Source organism: Nycticebus coucang, chromosome 6 (genome assembly GCF_027406575.1).
Source record: "Nycticebus coucang isolate mNycCou1 chromosome 6, mNycCou1.pri, whole genome shotgun sequence".
Lineage (NCBI taxonomy): Eukaryota > Metazoa > Chordata > Mammalia > Primates > Lorisidae > Nycticebus > Nycticebus coucang.
This window is the reverse complement of record NC_069785.1, coordinates 44,984,613-45,005,338: the sequence shown is the minus strand read 5'-3', so window position 1 is coordinate 45,005,338 and position 20,726 is coordinate 44,984,613. Positions and strand designations below refer to the sequence as shown.

Genomic DNA, 20,726 nt, shown 5'->3' with positions numbered 1-20,726 from the left:
TGAGCTACTATCCCCAACCATTTTTATACTTTAAAATTCCCTTCCATTCTTCTACCTTTTGAGGACCCAGCTGGAAAGTACTACATATGAACCAGAAAGCTGGTCCTCACCAGGCACCGAATCTACTGGCACATTGATCTTGGACTTCTGAGCTTCCAGAATGATTGTAAATTCCATGATGGCAGAGACTTTACCTGTTTTTCTCATTGCTTCCCCTATTGCTTTCTATATATAGGGAATGCACAACACACCAATGATGAACATTAGCTTGGCATATACAGTCAGCTAGAGATGAAAAAAAAAGTAAAGCATATCCTTTGTTAAGATGAGGGGTTCTCAGTATTCCTTTTGTGGTGTCTGGATTTACACATGTGCCCATATCATTTTTAGCAAATGAAATTGGGAAGAAAGGGCGGTGCCTGTGGCTCATTTGGCAGGGTGTCGGCCCCATATACGAAGGGTGGTGGGTTCAAACCCAGCCCCGGCCAAACTGCAACAAAAAATAGCCGGGTATTATGATGGGTGCCTGTAGTCCTAGCTACTTGGGAGGCTGACGCAAGAGAATCGCCTAAGCCCAGGCAGGAGGTTGCTGTAAGCTATGACACCACGGCACTCCACCGAGGGTGATAAAATGAGACTTAGAGAAAATTGGGAAGATAAATAGAAATGAAATATATAATATTATATGTTAATATGATCTACTTTTCTGTTTGTAGTTAATTGAAGTTTTTATCTTATTTCAGTAAATATTTAATAAATTTAAAAAAATAAAATTCCCTTCCAGTCCCCAAGAGCTACGTTTTTAGACACGTTTCTAGGATCTAGGTACTTAATCTGGAGGAATTTGACTTTTTTAAAACAACCATTTATCCAAAGAAAGACTCTGCAAGTTCAGCTTTACAGTTTGACTTTATACCAATGGCTTTAATAATTTTTAAATATCATTTTTCAGTGAGAATGCAGAAGCTCTGGCTCAACTTTTGCCCCTGGCACGATGGATACAGACTGTTCTGACCAGAATATCGGGTTATAATATAAGACATGCTAAAGGTTTGCTTAAATTTATTTTATGTGAAAAAATGTTAGAATATTTTTTTTAAAGTAATTAGTATGCTAATGTATGGCTTTTAAGAACAGATTTATTGAATATCAGGAAATAGAGATTTTTGAAGCTCAGACTAAGTTTGGCTTAAACCACTTTACTCAATTTAATAATTTTTTTATACTGGGAGGCAATATATACAATGATTAATCTGTCTATCCAATTTGTCTGTCTGATTGATCCAAGGTGGTAGACTGCTGAGATTTAAATCCCTGGATCCCAGGGCAGCACCTGTGGCTCAAAGGGGTAGGGCAAGAGCCCCATATGCTGGAGGTGGTGGGTTCAAACCCAGCCCCGGCCAAAAACTGCAAAAAAAAAAAAAGGTCTTGGATCCTGCAGCCGAGCACGACAGCTCACACCTGTAATCCTAGCACTCTGGGAGGCCGAGGCAGATGGACTGCCTAAGCTCACAGGTTCGAGACCAGCCTGAGCAAGAGTGAGACCCTCATTTCTAAAAATAGCTGGGGGTGGCGCCTGTGGCTCAAGGAGTAGGGCATTGGCCCCATATACCAGAGGTGGTGGGTTCAAACCTGGCCCCGGCCAGAAACTGCAGCATCAACAACAAAAATAGCTGGGCATTGTGGCAGGCACCTGTAGTCCCAACTCCTTGGGAGCCTGAGGCAAGAGAATCACTTAAGCCCAAGAGTTTGAAGCTGCTGTGAGCTGTGACAGCACCGCACTCTACCGAGGGCAACATAGTGAGACTATGTCTCAAAAAAAAAAGAAAATATATTCTGTTTAGAAAATTGTCTTTTTCAGGCTATGAATCAATAGGATGAAGAAGGTAGTCTAGTATTTAAAAAATTATTCTCTCATCCCTTCATTGGATCTAAAATTGATGAAAGCTATACCTAGAAGCATTCTATTCTAGAATATTCTGGAATATTTCTAGGTATTCTCAAAATATTGTTTCTACCATCCATATCTTCTGTATTTATCTACATTTTCCCTGATTATTTCACCTTCCATTATGCTCTAATTGTTATGTCCTCCCAATTATATATTTTTAGGGACAGTGACAGAGAAAAAATAGGGATGATGGTTTTATTTCTCATCACCCTAGTCAATCTAATTTGCCAAGTATTTAACTCTCAAGCACTGTGCAAGGCTTTGTTTCTAGGTTTGTTGACTTCACAAGTCAACAAACTTGTTATCCATTTAAGAAAATGGTACAAGAGGAAATGGCATCAATAACCAGATTTTATGGAACAAAACCATAGGACTCATAGGATGTTTAAGAAGTAATTAATCAGTAGAGACTGAATTAGTAAGGGAGAGTGACATGGAGAAAGTGGTATTTGATGACTTTGGACCAAATCTGGATGTGTAGCAGGGATAAGAAGAGCATTTAGGCTTACCACCAGTGGCTCAAGCGGCTAACGCGCCAGCTACATACACCTGAGCTGGCGGGTTCAAATCCAGCCTGGGCCCGCCAAACAACAATGATGGCCGCAACAAAAAATAGCCGGGTGTTGTGGTGGGCGCCTATAGTCCTAGCTACTTGGGAGGTGGAGGCAGAAGAATCGCTTGAGCCCAGGAGTTTGAGGTTGCAGTGAGCTGTGATGCCACCACATTCTACCCAGGGTGACAGCTTGAGGCTCTGTCTCAAAAAAAAAATAAAAATAAAAGAACATTTAGTAGAAAAAAGAAAAACCATTTTTAGGGAAGTATGAGCACTGCATCTTCAGAAACATTGAAAAACCTGGCCTACCTGAGTCAAGGGTACACAGTGGGGAATAATGAAGAGTTTGGGGCAGTAATTGAGGCCTGTGAATAAGAATTTGGACTTTGTCATTTAGAAACACAGAAAGATGGAAGACAACAGCAACGAGTAAGTTTGCCAAAGTCCTATCAATTTCCCTTTCTCCTTCATTTTATAGCAAAATCTTTTTTCAAGTAATACTCATGGGGCAAGAAAAACTTCTCTAGCAAAAGAGAAGTGATTTTTTTTTTTTTTAGCATGTACCTATCACTTTGACCCTTGTTTTAACCTCTGAGAATTCAGTATGTGGGTTTCTTCTTATTTAATTTAATAATTTAAAATGACTTTGACATAGAGAATTTAGTTTCCCAAGTAGCTGGGATTATAGGTGCCCACTACAATACCGAGCTTGTTTTTCTCTTTTTAGTAGAGATAGTTAGGACACTCACGAACTCCTAAACTGAAGCAATCCGCCCACCTTGGCCTCCCAGAGTGGTAGTGTAATCTTGATTCGCATCTTGATTTTGTATCCTGATTGTTGGGTCTCAAAAATTCAACCTTAGTTCAGATTTTTTTAAAAGTCATTTTGCCTTCAAATGGTTTAATTGGAAGTCTAAAACACAGCTTTAAGTGGAAAGGTCACTTATTTTTAGGAGGACCTCAGTGGCTAAAGAAGAACAAGAAGTATAAGAGTGATTAGTATCTTTTACGCATACTTACTAATTTATTTAGAAGTCTATATTTTTCAGAGAAGAAAAATACTGAACATAATTTAAAGAAAAACTGTGAATAGGTGCGGTGGCTCACAACTGTAATCCTACCACTCTGGGAGGGGAAGGTGGGCGGATTGCTTCAGCTTAGGAGTTCACGAGTGTCCTAAGTATCTCTACTAAAAAGAGAAAAACAAGCTGGGTATTGTAGTGGGCACCTATAATCCCAGCTACCTGGGAGACTCGGGCAGGAGGATCTCTTGGGCCCAGGAGTCTGAGGTTGCTGTGAGCTAGGTTGAGGCCACAGCACTCTAGTCAGGGCAGTTGAACATGACTCTGTCCAAAAATAAAAAAATAAATAAAAGGAAAGAAAGCATGGAATGATTATAATTTTTAAGCAAGAGCCTAATATTTATTATGATAGCTCTTTAATGTGATTATGCATCAATGAGTTGGAGGGGAGGAGATAACTCAAGATTAATTAGATGCCCCTGGTCCTACCATGAGATGCTGAAAGGTAGGGAGAGTACGTATTGATATGTTCTCTCTGAATACTTATTATTATTTTTTTTTTTTTTTGTAGAGACAGAGTCTCACTTTATGGCCCTCCGTAGAGTGCCGTGGCCTCACACAGCTCACAGCAACCTCTAACTCCTGGGCTTAAGCGATTCTCTTGCCTCAGCCTCCCAAGTAGCTGGGATTACAGGCGCCCGCCACAACACCCAGCTATTTTTTGGTTGCAGTTTGGAAGGGGCCGAGTTTGAACCCACCACCCTCGGTATATGGGGCGGGCACCTTACCGACTGAGCCCCAGGCGCCGCCCTCTCTGAATACTTATTGAATGGCTTGTTAGGGGAAAGAGGCAGAGCCAAGAGATTGTGAAAGAGGAATTGCAAAGAAACTATAATCATTTTATCTTTATTTTCATTTACAGATTTAGGGAGTTAGAAGAAAAAGCAGAAGAGATAATTTAGTTTCTGTTTATTTTCATGCTGTGTTCGTTGGTGCCTAAGGAAAATTTAACAAAAGCATAGTCATAATGGGAGATTTTTAGAAGATCATTCCAAGCATATAGCTGCTCCAGTTGTCCTAAAATAAAAAATAAATAAAAAGTTGTCCTAAAATAAAGGCTTAGAGAATGTTTTAAATTATGCTTGACTTTTAATATTTTTATAGAGCTTTGTTCTCTCTAAAGAGTATACTTTTATCAAAATGTCCATGGATTATTAGCAGAGATTGGTTAATCAATGAGGCCATATAAAAATCTCAATAATTGAGTCAGTCGGATGGGTGCAGAGACACTTCTGGAAGGACATTGCAATGGCCGCCCAGGGAGAGCCCCAAGTCCAGTTCAAGCTCATATTGGTTGGTGATGGTGGGATTGGGAAAACAACGTTTGTGAAACGCCACTTGGCCGGTGAATTTGAGAAGAAGTATGTAGCCACCTTAGGCATTGAGGTCCATGCCATTGTGTTCCACACCAACAGAGGACCCATTAAGTTCAACGTATGGGATACAGCTGGCCAGGAGAAATTTGGTGGACACAGAGATGGCTATTATATCCAAGCCCAGTGTGCCATTATAATGTTTGAGGTAACATCAAGAGTTACTTACAAGAACGTGCCTAATTGGCATAGAGATTTGGTACGAGTATGTGAAAACATCCCTATCATGCTGTGTGGAAACAAAGTGGATATTAAGGACAAGAAAGTGAAGGCAAAATCTATTGTCTTTCACCAAAAAAAAGAATCTTCAGTACTATATTTCTGCCAAAAGTAACTACAACTTTGAAAAGCCTTTCCTCTGGCTTGCTAGAAAGCTCATTGGAGACCCTAACTTGGAGTTTGTTGACATGCCTGCTCTTGCCCCACCAGAGGTGGTCATGGACCCAGCTTTGGAAACATAATGTGAACGTGACTTAGAGTTTGCTCAGACAGCTCTCCCGGATGAGGATGATGACCTGTGAGAATAAAAATGGCCCAGCGTCAGAAGTCTAGTTCTATAGGCTGTCCTGTGATGTCAGCAGTGAAGCGTGTGTGCCGCTTTATTATCCAGCTAAGTCGAACATGTGCTTCATCTGGGATGCTGAAGAGGATGAATGGGCTTCAGAGTGAATGTGGCAGTTTAAAAAAAATACCTTCATTGTTTGGACCTGCATATTTAGCTGTTTGGAATGCCGTCAATTACTTCTTGAGTTTCAAATATAAGACTGCTATAGTCACATCACGATATCCAGTGGTGAAATCTTGTTTGTCATTGTCATTCCCTTTCCTTTTCGTTTAGAATCAGAATAAAGTTGTATTTCAAATATCTAAGCAAGTTGAGCTCATCCCTTGTTTGTAAGCATTTTAAAACCACTAAAATAGGGAAGTTTATGCCATGTTAATATTAAAATCGCCTTGCTGATTTCACGTAATTAGAAATCTTATCAGATTAATTTCTGCCTAGGTCTGTTTGTTTTATTTTGTTTTGTTTTGTCACAAACTGGATATGACAGGTCAACAAGGTATCCTATTTGGTTAGGAGTTAAGTGGTGTAAATATTGTTAGTGCTATCAAGCTAAAATAATGTATGTCCCACTTTAATTTTGGCTAGGGTCACCTAAGGAAGAACTTGCTTAAATGTTGTGACCTGTCATTAAGAATATGTAGTTTGTACATACCAAATAGATACTTTAAGGGTTATTCTTTATTTTATGACAAAGGTAACCATGTCAATGTAGAACTTAATGGATGGCATAGCAATTGATGGCAGGAGCTTTGGGGAATTCTTGACTGTTAAAAATGAGTATAAGTTTTGAACTCATGTTTTTAATGTTAGATGTTCAGTGTAAAGTTGATACTCCAGGAAGATGTTTCGTGTTTCCTGCTGCTTATCCCCAAGCTTTAAAGATGGATTCAAGCTGAGCATACAGCTTTGGGTAATTATTTTTTTTCAAAGGAGTTTTGTATGGGTAGTACAAGCAAAGAACTAGGAATACTGCAGTGATGACAATGGGCTATTAAGTAAGAGGAAACAAGTGGTTAAACTTTGTCAGATTAAGCCTTTATCTTTTCCACATTTAAAAGTGAATTAAGTCTTAAAGTAGTTTGATTGCATCAACAGTACTGTAGCAGTTAGTAATCTTAAAAATAGGAGCTATTTTTCTTGTGCTATAGTCCAGTTTACCAAAGCTTCAGTTATCTTGCCTACTCTAAAAGAAGATAAAAGGTCACTTAAATATACGGGAAAATGAAATAAGGGGGGAATTGAGTTCAATGCAATTTATGTATAAACTGGCATCAGTAGATATTAAAATTGAATTGCTGATATGCTATGCTATATTCAGAACCAGATTTTAATAGCGTGTGTGAGATGTGAAGTTTTTCCCCCCATAATTAGGACGAATCATTTCAGATTTTGAAGTTAAGGTGTATGTGTTGTTTATAACATTTTGTAGAATGCAAGTATGGTGTTGACATTCTGAATCTTACATGTAACAGTTAAAATATGGAAGCTGCTTCACTTACCTGTTTAATGTGGGGTGGGAGAGAATTTACAAATTACTCATTGGAAGAATAATTGTTACCAAATATATTGCTTCTACTTTGCCTGGAAAAAAAAAATCTCAATTTTCAAAAATCAAACTTACTTAGGACACTTACACTATTGACAGTATAATAAAACTAGAACTTAATAAAAAGCCCCCCAACATAATAAATTAGGAATTTAAAATTTCTTTTATATAACTCTTAAATATGAGGAAAAAAAATAGAAAAAGAGAGATCACTGACTGTTTAGAAGCAGAAGAGGGCGGCACCTGTGGCTCAGTCGGTAAGGCGCCGGCCCCATATGCCGAGGGTGGTGGGTTCAAACCCGGCCCCGGCTGAACTACAACCAAAAAATAGCCGGGCGTTGTGGTGGGCACCTGTAGTCCCAGCTGCTTGGGAGGCTGAGGCAAGAGAATCGCTTAAGCCCAGGAGTTGGAGGTTGCTGTGAGCTGTATGATGCCATGGCACTCTACCGAGGGCTATAAAGTGAGACTCTGTCTCTACAAAAAAAAAATAATAATAATAATAAAAAAAGTCAGAAAAAAAAAAAGAAACAGTTAGAAGAACAACACAGATCACAATCCGTCGAGTATGACAAAAACTACACTTAGAAGACAATACATAGCACAGAAAGGGTGATGCTCAGATTGGGTTTATTCTAAGAGGGCAATGATAGAAATGTCTTACATTAATATGTTTAAGAAATTGATATAGCCATTATAATAGCTTTCTTAAAAGATACTTCATAAAATCCTAATAAATTTCTAATAAACACACTTCCACAAAATTTTTTAAAATCTGAAGTTTCTGAAAAAGTAAACAGTAGCAGGCAAATTGGGGGGTAAAGTCAATATTTAAACAATGATTAGTATGGGCAATGAGTTTCCCTTGAGCTTTTTTCCTCCTTCATTTCCTAACTTCAACCCAAGGAAAGCCTGAGTCACAGAACTGTGCAACAGACATAACACAAAATCCAAAAGAGATGCTGTCTCTTTGTGGCCAGAAGACCAGGAAAATAAAACCCATCAGAGCCAAGGTATAAAAGGAATTTCTGTTGTAGTTCTCCTTTGGCCCTTTCCACGGGCAGCTGCACTCATAGAGCTGCAGTGTCATGGTGGCCAGGTAGACAGCTAAAATCCTACGAGAAAACCAGTCTCTCTGGTTAGAGAAACTGGGGAAAGGAGACCCTGTGTTCCAAAGAGTACAAGAGAATCTTTGGGGCTTTTTTGTCTTTGGCTCACAGGTTCACTTCAAGGGCAGCCTCAGTCATAAAGATCTGACCAACAGCTTAGGACACTAAAACAGAGAGTAATTGTTATTTTGGCCAGAAAAACTGGGGCAAGAACACTTTGGAGCTAGAGAGCATGGGGAAAATCCCAGAAAGGAGAGAGCTATAGAAAGGAATCTCCTAATTTTGAGACCAACGTAAGTCCTGAGCTTACCACCAAGCTGCACATGGGAAGAATGGGCACAAAGAAGCATAGCAAAGGCTTTGAGAATTAAGCTGCATTTATATCATCAAGCAAGCCAGGTGCAGTGGTGCATATCTATAGTCCCAGCTACTTAGGTGGGTGAGGAGGGAGGTTTACTTGAGGCTTAGGAGTTCAAGACTGCAATGCACTATGATCATGCCTGTGAACAGACTTTGCCCTTCAGCCTGGGCAATAAAACAAGACCTGATCTCTAAAAAAATAAACCACCACTCAAGACTCAGACTGACCTACTGAGTAGCATGATTGCTGGGCAGAGCCATACAGCATAAGAAAGGCTCTGAAAGCTGACATTGGAACCAACATTCACTGAAGATGAAACAAGACTTGTCGAACCTAAATGAGTTGATTGCATATTAAAACATTTTTTTAGGGCGGTGCCTGTGGCTCAGTGAGTAGGGCGCCGGCCCCATATGCCGAGGGTGGCGGGTTCAAGCCCGGCCCCGGCTGAACTGCAACAAAAAAATAGCTGGGCGTTGTGGCGGGTGCCTGTAGTCCCAGCAGCTCGGGAGGCTGAGGCAAGAAAATCGCGTAAGCCCAAGAGTTGGAGGTTGCTGTGAGCCTTGTGACGCCACGGCACTCTACCCGAGGACGGTACAGTGAGACTCTGACTCTACCAAAAAAAAAAAAATAAATAAAAAATAAGGTAAAAAAACAAAAAAAAACATTTTTTTTAAATGGACATTTTCCCAGAGGATGTTAATAGGACCTCCCAACATAGTATGCCAAGTATCCATGATACAAGCCAGAATTACTTGAATAGAACCAGAAAAATTTGACCAATTCTCAGGAAAAAACAAATGCCAGTCCGGAAGTGTTTTAAATTTTAAATTTATCAATCAAAAATTTTGAAGCAAGATAAATGGGCCTCGCTTCATGCATATGAACTGAGCTGCATAGGAGGCGGAGCAAGATGGCAGCCGAGTAACAGCTTTCTTGCATCTGGGCACAATGAGTCTGGGGAGATAGAACTCCAGGCATCTCTGGCTGGTGGGATCTGCCTATCATCACTCCTGCGTGGATACAGGGAGTCAGCGAGAGACTTCTGGACCCCAAGAGGAGGAATAAAACAGTGGAAAAACGGCAGGTGGTCGCGTGTGTTCAGTCGGTCTAAACCCGCCCGCAACTTCCACAGGCATAAGAACTTAAAGAGCAAGAGGAAGTAAAAGGAAAATTAGGGCAAGGAAACAGATAAAAGAAACCACTCATGAGGAAGAATCAGCAGAAAACTCCAGGCAACATGAAGAACCAGTCCAGAACAACCCCGCCAAGGGACCATGAGGTAGCTACTGCAGATGATTCCACCTATGAAGAAATGCTAGGAATGACAGAAAGGGAATTTAGGATACACATGTTGAAAACAATGAAAGAAATGATGGAAACAATGAAGGAAACTGCCATTAAAGTGGAAAATAACCAAAAGGAAATCCAAAAACAGAATCAAATAAGACATAAACGATATGAAGAATATAAAAAGGATATAGCAGAGCTGAAGGAACTGAAACAGTCAATTAGAGAACTTAAAGATGCAATGGAAAGTATCAGCAACAGGTTAGACCATGCAGAAGAAAGAATTTCAGAGGTAGAAGACAAAGTTCTTGAGATAACTCAGATAGTAAAAGAGGCAGAAAAGAAGAGAGAGAAAGCAGAACGTTCACTGTCAGAATTATGGGACTTTATGAAGCGTTCCAACATACGAGTTATAGGAATCCCAGAAGGGGAAGAAGAATGCCCCAGAGGAATGGAAGCCATACTAGAGAATATTATAAAAGAAAATTTCCCAAATATCACCAAAGATTCTGACACACTACTTTCAGAGGGGTATCGGACCCCAGGTCGCCTCAACTCTAACCGAGCTTCTCCAAGACACATTGTGATGAACCTGTCCAAAGTCAAGACAAAAGAAAAGATTCTGCAAGCTGCCAGGAGTAAGCGCCAGTTGACCTACAGGGGCAAATCCATCAGAGTGACCGCAGACTTCTCTAATGAAACTTTCCAAGCAAGAAGACAATGGTCATCTACCTTTAATCTACTTAAACAGAACAATTTCCAGCCCAGAATTCTGTACCCTGCTAAGCTAAGCTTAAAAATTGACAGAGAAATCAAATCATTTACGGATATACAAACATTGAGGAAATTCGCCACAACAAGACCAGCTCTACAGGAAATACTTCAACCTGTTCTGCACACTGACCATCACAATGGATCAGCAGCAAAATAAGAACTCAGAAATTAAAGGACAGAACCTAACCTCCACACTGATGCAAAAGATAAAACTAAGCAATGGACTCTCACCAAATAAGACGAATAGAATACTGCCACACTTATCAGTTATCTCAATAAATGTTAATGGCTTAAATTCCCCACTTAAGAGACATAGATTGGCTGACTGGATTAAAAAACACAAGCCATCCATTTGCTCTCTGCAAGAAACACACCTGGCTTCAAAAGACAAATTAAAGCTCCGAGTCAAGGGTTTGGAAGACAATTTTTCAGGCAAATGGAATTCAGAGGAAAAGAGGAGTTGGAATCTTATTTTCAGATACATGTGGATTTAAAGCAACTAAAGTCAAAAAAGACAAAGATGGTCACTTTATATTGGTCAAGGGAAAAATACAACAAGAAGACATTTCAATTCTAAATATCTATGCACCCAATTTGAATGGTCCCAGATTCTTGAAACAGACCTTACTCAGTCTGAGCAATATGATATCTGATAATACCATAATCACAGGGGACTTTAACACTCCTCTTAACAGAGCTGGACAGATCCTCTAAACAGAAATTAAACAAAGATATAAGAGATTTAAATGAGACCCTAGAACAACTGTGCTTGACAGACGCATATAGAACACTCCACCCCAAAGATAAAGAATGTACATTCTTCTCATCACCCCATGGAACATTCTCCAACATTGATCATATCCTGGGACACAAAACAAATATCAACAGAATCAAAAGAATTGAAATTTTACCTTGTATCTTCTCAGACCATAAGGCACTAAAGGTGGAACTCAACTCTTAACAAAAATGCTCGACCCCACCCAAAGACATGGAAATTAAACAATCTTCTGTTGAATAACAGATGGGTGCAGGAAGAAATAAAACAGGAAATCATTAACTTCCTTGAGCATAACAACAATGAAGACACAAGCTACCAAAACCTGTGGGACACTGCAAAAGCAGTTTTGAGAGGAAAATTCATCGCTTTAGATGCCTACATTCGAAAAACAGAAAGAGAGCACATCAACAGTCTCACAAGCAATCTTATGGAATTGGAAAAAGAAGAACAATCTAAGCCTAAACTCAGTAGAAGAAAAGAAATATCCAAAATCAAATCAGAGATCAATGAAATTGAAAACAAAAGAATCATTCAGAAAATTAATGAAACAAGGAGTTGGTTTTTTGAAAAAATAAATAAAATAGATAAACTATTGGCCAGACTAACGAGGAATAGAAAAGTAAAATCTCTAGTAACCTCAATCAGAAATGATAAAGGGGAAATAACAACTGATCCCACAGAGATACAAGAGATTATCTCTGAATACTACCAGAAACTCTATGCCCAGAAATTTGACAATGTGAAGGAAATGGATAAATATTTGGAATCACGCCCTCTCCCTAGACTTAGCCAGGAAGAAATAGAGCTCCTGAACAGACCAATTTCAAGCACCGAGATCAAAGAAACAATAAAAAATCTTCCAACCAATAAATGCCCTGGTCCAGATGGCTTCACACCAGAATTCTATCAAACCTTCAAGGAAGAGCTTATTCCTGTACTGCAGAAATTATTCCAAAAGATTGAGGAAGAAGGAATCTTCCCTAACACATTCTATGAAGCAAACATCACCCTGATACCAAAACCAGGAAAAGACCCAAACAAAAAGGAGAATTTCAGACCAATCTCACTCATGAATATAGATGCAAAAATCCTCAACAAAATCCTAGCCAATAGATTACAGCTTATCATCAAAAAAGTCATTCATCATATCAAGTAGGCTTCATCCCAGGGATGCAAGGCTGGTTTAACATATGCAAGTCCATAAACGTTATCCACCATATTAACAGAGGCAAAAATAAAGATCACATGATCCTCTCAATAGATGCAGAAAAAGCATTTGATAAAATCCAGCATCCTTTTCTCTTTTTTTGGTTATTTTTTTTTTTTTTTTTTTTTGGTTTTTGGCTGGGGCTAGGTTTGAACCCGCCACCTCCGGCATATGGGACCAGCACCCTACTCCTTGAGCCACAGGCGCCGCCCCAGCATCCTTTTCTAATTAGAACACTGAAGAGTATAGGCATAGGTGGCACATTTCTAAAACTGATTGAAGCTATCTATGACAAACCCACAGCAAATATTTTACTGAATGGAGTAAAACTGAAAGCTTTTCCTCTTAGAACTGGAACCAGACAAGGTTGTCCTCTGTCACCTTTACTATTCAACATAGTGCTAGAAGTTCTAGCCAATACAATTAGGCAAGACAAGGAAATAAAGGGAATCCAAATAGAAGCAGAGGAGGTCAAACTCTCCCTCTTTGCTGACGACATGATCTTATACTTAGAGAACCCCAAAGACTCAACCACAAGACTCCTAGAAGTCATCAAAAAATAAAGTAATGTTTCAGGATATAAAATCAATGTCCACAAGTCAGTAGCCTTTGTATACACCAATAACAGTCAAGATGAGAAGCTAATTAAGGACACAACTCCCTTCACCATAGTCTCAAAGAAAATGAAATACCTAGGAATATACCTAATGAAGGAGGTGAAGGACCTCTATAAAGAAAACTATGAACTCCTCAGAAAGGAAATAGCAGAGGATATTAACAAATGGAAGAACATACCATGCTCATGGCTTGGAAGAATCAACATTGTTAAAATGTCTATACTTCCCAAAGCAATCTACCTATTCAATGCCATTCTGATCAAAATACCAACATCGTACTTTCAAGATTTGGAAAAAATGATTCTGCATTTTGTATGGAACCGGAAAAAACCCCGTATAGCTAAGGCAGTTCTTAGTAACAAAAATAAAGCTGGGGGCATCCGCATACCAGAATTAGTCTGTACTACAAAGCCATAGTGCTCAAGACAGCATGGTACTGGCACAAAAACAGAGACATAGACACTTGGAATCGAATTGAAAACCAAGAAATGAAACTAACCACCTAATCTTCGATAAACCAAACAAGAACCTACCTTGGGGGAAAGACTCCCTATTCAATAAATGGTGTTGGGAGAACTGGATGTCTACATGTAAAAGACTGAAACTGGACCCACACCTTTCCCCACTCACAAAAATTGATTCAAGATGGATAAAGGACTTAAATTTAAGGCATGAAACAATAAAAATCCTCCAAGAAAGCATAGGAAAAACACTGGAAGATATTGGCCTGGGGAAAGACTTCATGAAGAAGACTGCCATGGCAATTGCAACAACAACAAAAATAAACAAATGGGACTTCATTAAACTGAAAAGCTTCTGTACAGCTAAGGAGACAATAACCAAAGCAAAGAGACAACCTACACAATGGGAAAGGATATTTGCATATTTTCAGTCAGACAAAAGCTTGATAACTAGGATCTATAGAGAACTCAAATTAATCCACATGAAAAAAGCCAACAATCCCATATATCAATGGGCAAGAGACATGAATAGAACTTTCTCTAAGGATGACAGACGAATGGCTAACACACACATGAAAAAATGTTCATCATCTCTATTTATTAGAGAAATGCAAATCAAAACAACCCTGAGATATCATCTAACCCCAGTGAGAATGGCCCACATCACAAAATCTCAAAACTGCAGATGCTGGCGTGGATGTGAAAAGAAGGGAACACTTTTACACTGCTGGTGGGACTGCAAACTAGTACAACCTTTCTGGAAGGAAGTATGGAGAAACCTCAAAGCGCTCAACCTAGACCTCCCATTTGATCCTGCAATCCCATTACTGGGCATCTACCCAGAAGGAAAAAAATCCTTTTATCATAAGGACACTTGTACTAGACTGTTTATTGCAGCTCAATTTACAATCGCCAAAATGTGGAAACAGCCTAAATGCCCATCAACCCAGGAATGGATTAACAAGCTGTGGTATATGTATACCATGGAATACTATTCAGCCATTAAAAAAAATGGAGACTTTACATCCTTCGTATTAACCTGGATGGAAGTGGAAGACATTATTCTTAGTAAAGCATCACAAGAATGGAGAAGCATGAATCCTATGTACTCAATTTTGATATGAGGACAATTGAGGACAATTAATGTCAATTAAGGTTATGGGGGGGAAGCAGAAAGAGGGATGGAGGGAGGGGGTGGGGCCTTGGTGTGTGTCACACTTTATGGGGGCAAGACATGATTGCAAGAGGGACTTTACCTAACTATTGCAATCAGTGTAACCTGGCTTATTGTACCCTCAATGAATCCCCAACAATAAAAAAAAAAAAAGAAAGAAAAAAAAATTTAAAGCAACTATATAACCATGAAGCATAAGTTTAAGGAAGGTGAACATTCTTGAAATAAGTACACAGATAGAAGTTAACAAAAAAATAGAAACTAAAAAAAAAAAACACCCACACATAATGGAGATAATAGAATTGAAAAAAACTATATGAAATAAAAACAAACTGTATAGGCTCAGACTGGAGATAAGGAAGTGTCAGTAAATTTTAAATTAGATTAGTGGAAGTTAATCTGAAGTTCAGAAAAGAGATAGAGGGAAAAAAAAGAACATGGCCTAAAGAATGTGTGGAACAATATTTTATTTAATCCAGCATTTGTGTCATTGAAGTACCAAAAAAGAAAGGAAAAAAGATGGTGCAGAAAACAATATTTGAAGAACTAATGGCTGAAAACTCCCCAAATTTGGTAGAAGACAAATTTATAGACTTAAGAAGTTCAGTGAACCTTAAACAGATAACCACATCACTGAAAACAAAAGATTCAGAAAAAATATCTTGAAAACAACCCATTCCGTAGGGAATGACATTCCAATTGGATAAGGAAATGGAGCCACAGAAAGGTTTGGTTCTTGGACAAGGGTTTTTGGGGGGAGGTGGGCACTTAGTTTTTGTGGAGACAAAGTCTCAACTCTATCACCTCAGCTAGAGTGTAGGGGCATTGTCATAGTTGACTGCAACTTCAAACTCCTGGGATCAAGGAATCCTCCTGTCTTAGTCTCTCAAGTAGCTGGACAACAGGCCTACACCATGATACCCCACTAATTTTTCTATTTTTAATAGAGATGGGTCTCACTGTTGCTCGGTCTGGTCTCAACTCCTCAACTCAAGCAATCCTCCCACCCAGGCACTCCCAGAGTGTGAGGATTTCAGGTGTAAGCCACTGCGCCCAGCCAAATAAGGTCTTAATAGTAAGTGGCAGAGGTAGTATTCAAATCCAAGTGGCTTGGCTTTAGATTCTAATAAAATATTATTCACTGATAATTTGCTTCCTTACTGAGACAGTACTTATACAGTCATTAAAAATTAAAATACAGGCTCAGCACCCGTAGTACAGTTGTTATGGCACCAGCCACATACACTGAGGCTGGCAGGTTCGAACCTGGCCCCAGCCAGCTAAACGATAATGACAACTGCAACAAAAAATAGCCGGGCATTGTGGTGGGTGCCTATAGTCCCAGCTACTTGGGAGGCTGAGGCAAGTGAATCGCTTTAAGCCCAAGAGTTTAAGGTTGCTGTGAGCTGTGATGCCATGGCATTCTACTGAAGGCAACATAGTTAGACTGTCTCAAAAAATAAATAAATATAGAGCAAGAATTACTGATGTGGAAAGATATTTATAATTTATTAAGTGTAAAAGCAGATGTACAACAGTACTATTTTTTTAAAAAAAAAAATCTGTATATGTAATATTTATATGGAGATCAGAAGAATATTACCCAAATGTTATCTATGATTGTCTGGATGGAGAAATTTCAGTTGATTGTTTATTGCCATTAGCATCTTCTAAGTTTTCTAAAATGATCAGATATAATTTTTAAAAGCTAGAAAAGCTTATGTCAGACTAACCCCATTCACGATTTTTCTTTCTTTTTCCTTTTAACTTATAAGGAGAAAACCCAACAATTCCTGCCTTATTTAATCAAGGAATGGGAGATTCTACTTTTGAGTTCCATTCCATTCTGAATTTTGGAGTTCAGTCTTCGTAAGTATTTAAAGAGTTAAGAGAAGTTTGTAAACTGTTCTGAAAATAAGAGTAGAAAACAATCGTTCCTTCTTTCTTTCCTTCCTTATTTGTAAAAATTGTTTCTTTATCCCATTCTTGTTTCTTTCTCAATTCTTTTGTTTGTGTTAGTAAAATTAAGGGTTCTGAAATATGAAAGTAATATATATTAGAGTGAAGTATGCCTCTGAGTAAACATTTTTGACCAACAAAAATGCCAGTTCTACATAGTATTTGGTCCAACCTCCAGAATTTAAGAGACTTCATTTAAAATCACTTCTCACTTGTTCTGTGACAGTCTAAAAAGTCTCAGGTCACTCCACTCCACTCCTAGTTCATTTTTTAAAAAAAGGCAATGACCTTCTACCTAATAAAGTTATTGGAGAGAGATTTATATGAAAATACTTTGAAAATGTAATGAACCCAGATTAGGTACCAGCATTTCATGAATACTAACTACCTAGGGTACTTTTTCTATTTGTAATCCTTGTTTGTGTTATCCATCCCATTGCTGCTGAAAATACTTGTTACAAATGGAAGTTTAGAAAATCAAAATTGTCACTCCATACACAGAACATAAACACATACACACACACAATCCTGTCAACACAGCAGTACTTCTTGGTCCCTTTTCCAGACACTAAAACTTGTTCCTTCTCTATCCAGTCTGTCCTTCAGTTTGGATCTGAACCCTTCAGCTTGATAATTCACTGCATTTTTTACAGGAAATGAAGTTATTTGGGTTACGACTATTTTTGTAAGAGGTATTTTTCTGCTTTTAGGAAATATAGTTTTGCTTTTTCCATTTTTTCTTACTGAATAAATCTTCAGAGGCTCTAACCTCTAATTTGTCAAAGAGCATTTTGCTTAGAAATAGTGTTTCTATAGCCGGGCGTGGTGGCGGGTGCCTGTAGTCCCTGCTGCTCGGGAGGCTGAGGCAGAAGAATCACTGAAGCCCAAGAGCTGGAGGTTGCTTTGAGTCCTGTGACATCATGGCACTCTACTGAAGGTGGTAAAGTGAGACTCCGTCTCTACAAAAAAAAAAAAAAGAAAGAAAGAAATAGTGTTTCTGTTGCTTTCGTATCTAACTGGAATTCTCAGGAAGCCCCTTTTACGAGATCATCATATGAATTTTTCTTTTTTTTTATTTTTAGGATTAAATATTCTAATAGTATCAAGGAAATGGTCATTCTCTTTGCCACAACAATTTATAGAATTGGACTGAAAGTGCCTCCTGATGAAACAGATCCTCGAATCCCCATGATGACCTGGTGCACATGTGCTTTCACTATCCAGGCAATTGGTAAAGCCTATAAGAAAACTGGTTTGGAGGTTTTAATGAAACAGAATTGATGGTTAATTTTATAATTACTCCTTTTTTATCCTGATGGTCTAGAATAATTTTACTTCTTTGAGGACTAGTATTATTTCAATATATTTATGTGGTCTTATGCCATTTGTCCTGAATTTTTTTATATTGATCTTTTATTTTAAACTACAGTCAGAGCCATATGCAACATTAAGTTAAAAAAAAAAATATATATATATATATATTATTTCAAGATACTTTATTCTTAAAACAGGTCACAACACTAAGCTTTTGGCCCATTCTGCCACTGTACAAGCTACAAATGCTTGCTGAGCAGCAGAGGGGCACTCTTTCATAGCATGTCTGAAAAGTGAATAAAAATCCATATAAAACAAATAATCAAATAGTTTCCATAGGAACATAGATAAGTGTGACCCCATCTCCTAATCTTACATATTGCTGCATCAGTGCCAACCCTCCTCTTACAAAGACATTTCAAAACTAGCAATAATTAAGTTAAATGGTCCCCCCAAATCCCTTAATTCAAGCTAAACTCGCAGTTAACAGCTGTAGAATGATATCTACACATTAATACTGGCTGAAGCACAAATTGCTGGGTGACATTTCGTTCCACTTTCCCAAGCACAAGACACAGGCAGAGTGCCAACATCCTGCTCTTCTACTTCGGATAGGTAGTCGGGGTTCTGGATTTGTTGCACGAGTTGCCACGTCAGTCCTGACATCACATAGTAGATAGTCGGCCTCTGGAATCCATAGAAAGTAGAAGCAGCAGCTACAGTGTAAGCACCCATATTTTCAAAGAGCATCCAGTCGCCCACATGCATTTCTGGCAGGTCACAGCGCTCAACAATCCGGTCAAGGCCATCACGTGTTGGTCCCCGTATGCTGGATGAATAATACTTCTCATCTGGTTTAGGTCTCTTTTGTAGAAGAGGCTTTACATGAGCATGATCATAAAGGATGCAATTAAACGATCCATATACTCCATCATTCACGTAATACATAAAGGTTTGTTCACTGGACTCATCTTCGTCATCAGAGCCTGTCTGTTCCTTTAATACAAGTTTTTTGGCAATGATATTAACTGCAAGTGTGAAAGCTGATGCAACTTAATATCTGCCTGGCTCAGCTATGATTCTCACTCCAGAGTCTGATGGAAAGTACTTGTTCAATGCTGGGTTGATTACACCAGTGATCTCTTCAAATTTAAGCTTCATATCCTCAGATCCACAAAAGCCACCGCCAATATCAACCAGGTACATGCTGAAACCAACCTCAGCTCCCATGTCAAAGACACAGCAGGCATCAGAGATTGTCTGCACGAAGGTCTCAGGATCAGTACAGCCACTTCCTACGTGGAATATTTAGCTCTTTTGCCCGTTCTAAGAGAAGTCTTCTGATTTTGAGTGTGGCACCAAATTTAACACTGAGTCACAGACTGCTTTGGAATCATCAGTGGCAATCTGCAAAACCAACTTGGCCTTTGGATGTGCTCTGGCAACTTTTCATCAACTCAACTTCACTGTCAAAAGTCATCATCTAGACTCCATTATTGGCAGCGTACTCAATTTGAGACACTTGTTTACAAGGATTTGCATAGATAATCCTCTCTGGAGGCACTCCAAGACTTTGTACCAATTGTATTTCAGTCTTGCTAGCACAGTCAAATCCTGTCCCAATGGCAGCGAGGGTCTTCACAATGGCTCTACTGTCATTACATTTGACTGTATAAAAGGGAGTGACACAAGGAAGAGCTTTTAGCCATCTTCGGTGTTTCTTCAGAATGTCTCCGAGGTCTGCTACATAGAAGGCATCCTTATCATCAGAAGAGGAAACTTCATTGATTTTTTGGTCCAGAATGTCCTTGGCAGTAAAACCTTCATCAAGCAAGTGTCAGTCAAACTCTTCATTACTAATGTTGTTCATGGTTTCTTGATGTTTCTTTGAAAAACTAAGAGATGGAATTTAAAAAGAAATACTTCCAGCTTCTCACAAAGGCAATTTTCCAGGAATTCTGAATCCCACTGCGTGTGTCCTCCAAGCAACAGTGGAAATGTTCTCAGAGCATCCGCAGGAGCACTCGGCTGCCCCCTCCGCACCTGTCAGCGCCTGGCTCCCGCCTGCCGGAGACGCCGGAGCAGCTGGCAGAGGGGCAGCCAGGGCGACGACTTCAAGGACTGACCAAGTTAAAAATATTTTAAAGGGATAGCATGAAATGAGCTATAGTCAAGAGGCAACCAATTTATAACACTAGAAAATCAAGGAAAAAGGACAAACAAAGAAGAATCACCTGAGAAATGTTTAGTGATTCTTTTTCTTTTATACTTGAAGAGAGGGAAACTGGTCACCTAAAAAATTATCAGAAGGGAATCAGGCAGAGTGGCTTATACTTGTAATTCCATCACTTTGGGAGGCCAGGACAGGTGGATCACTTGAGCCCTGGAGTTCAAGACTAGCCTGGACAATATAGCATAACTCCATCTCTAAAAGTAAAAATATATATATAATTAAAAATTAGCCAGGTGAAGTGGTTAAGTGTAACTTTAGTCCTATTTATTCAAGAGTCTAAGGTAGGAGGATTTCTTAAGCTGAGGAGTTCGAGGCTGCAATGAGCTATGATTGCGCCACTGTACTCCAGCCTGGATAACAGAGATTGAGACCCAATCTCTTACCA

The 20,726-nt window shown here is 39.0% G+C and overlaps 1 protein-coding gene and 2 pseudogenes across 4 annotated transcripts in view; 2 read left to right on the top strand and 1 right to left on the bottom strand.

The window, feature by feature from the left end:
- The window catches only part of UBR1 (ubiquitin protein ligase E3 component n-recognin 1), a 151,550-nt gene that overhangs the window by 93,998 nt on the left and 36,826 nt on the right, over nt 1–20,726 (top strand). For both annotated transcript variants that reach the window (XM_053594091.1, XM_053594092.1), the window contains exons 33-35: nt 953–1,050; nt 16,611–16,704; nt 17,877–18,025. In XM_053594091.1, the coding sequence (XP_053450066.1) occupies nt 953–1,050; nt 16,611–16,704; nt 17,877–18,025 (341 nt within the window). The remainder of the gene's footprint in view (nt 1–952; nt 1,051–16,610; nt 16,705–17,876; nt 18,026–20,726) is intronic.
- LOC128587750 (GTP-binding nuclear protein Ran-like) lies at nt 4,775–5,833 on the top strand (annotated as a pseudogene). Its single transcript, XR_008380631.1, has one exon. The product of XR_008380631.1 is annotated as a GTP-binding nuclear protein Ran-like (transcript).
- LOC128587749 (ornithine decarboxylase-like) lies at nt 18,274–20,423 on the bottom strand (annotated as a pseudogene). The gene has a single exon (XR_008380630.1). The product of XR_008380630.1 is annotated as an ornithine decarboxylase-like (transcript).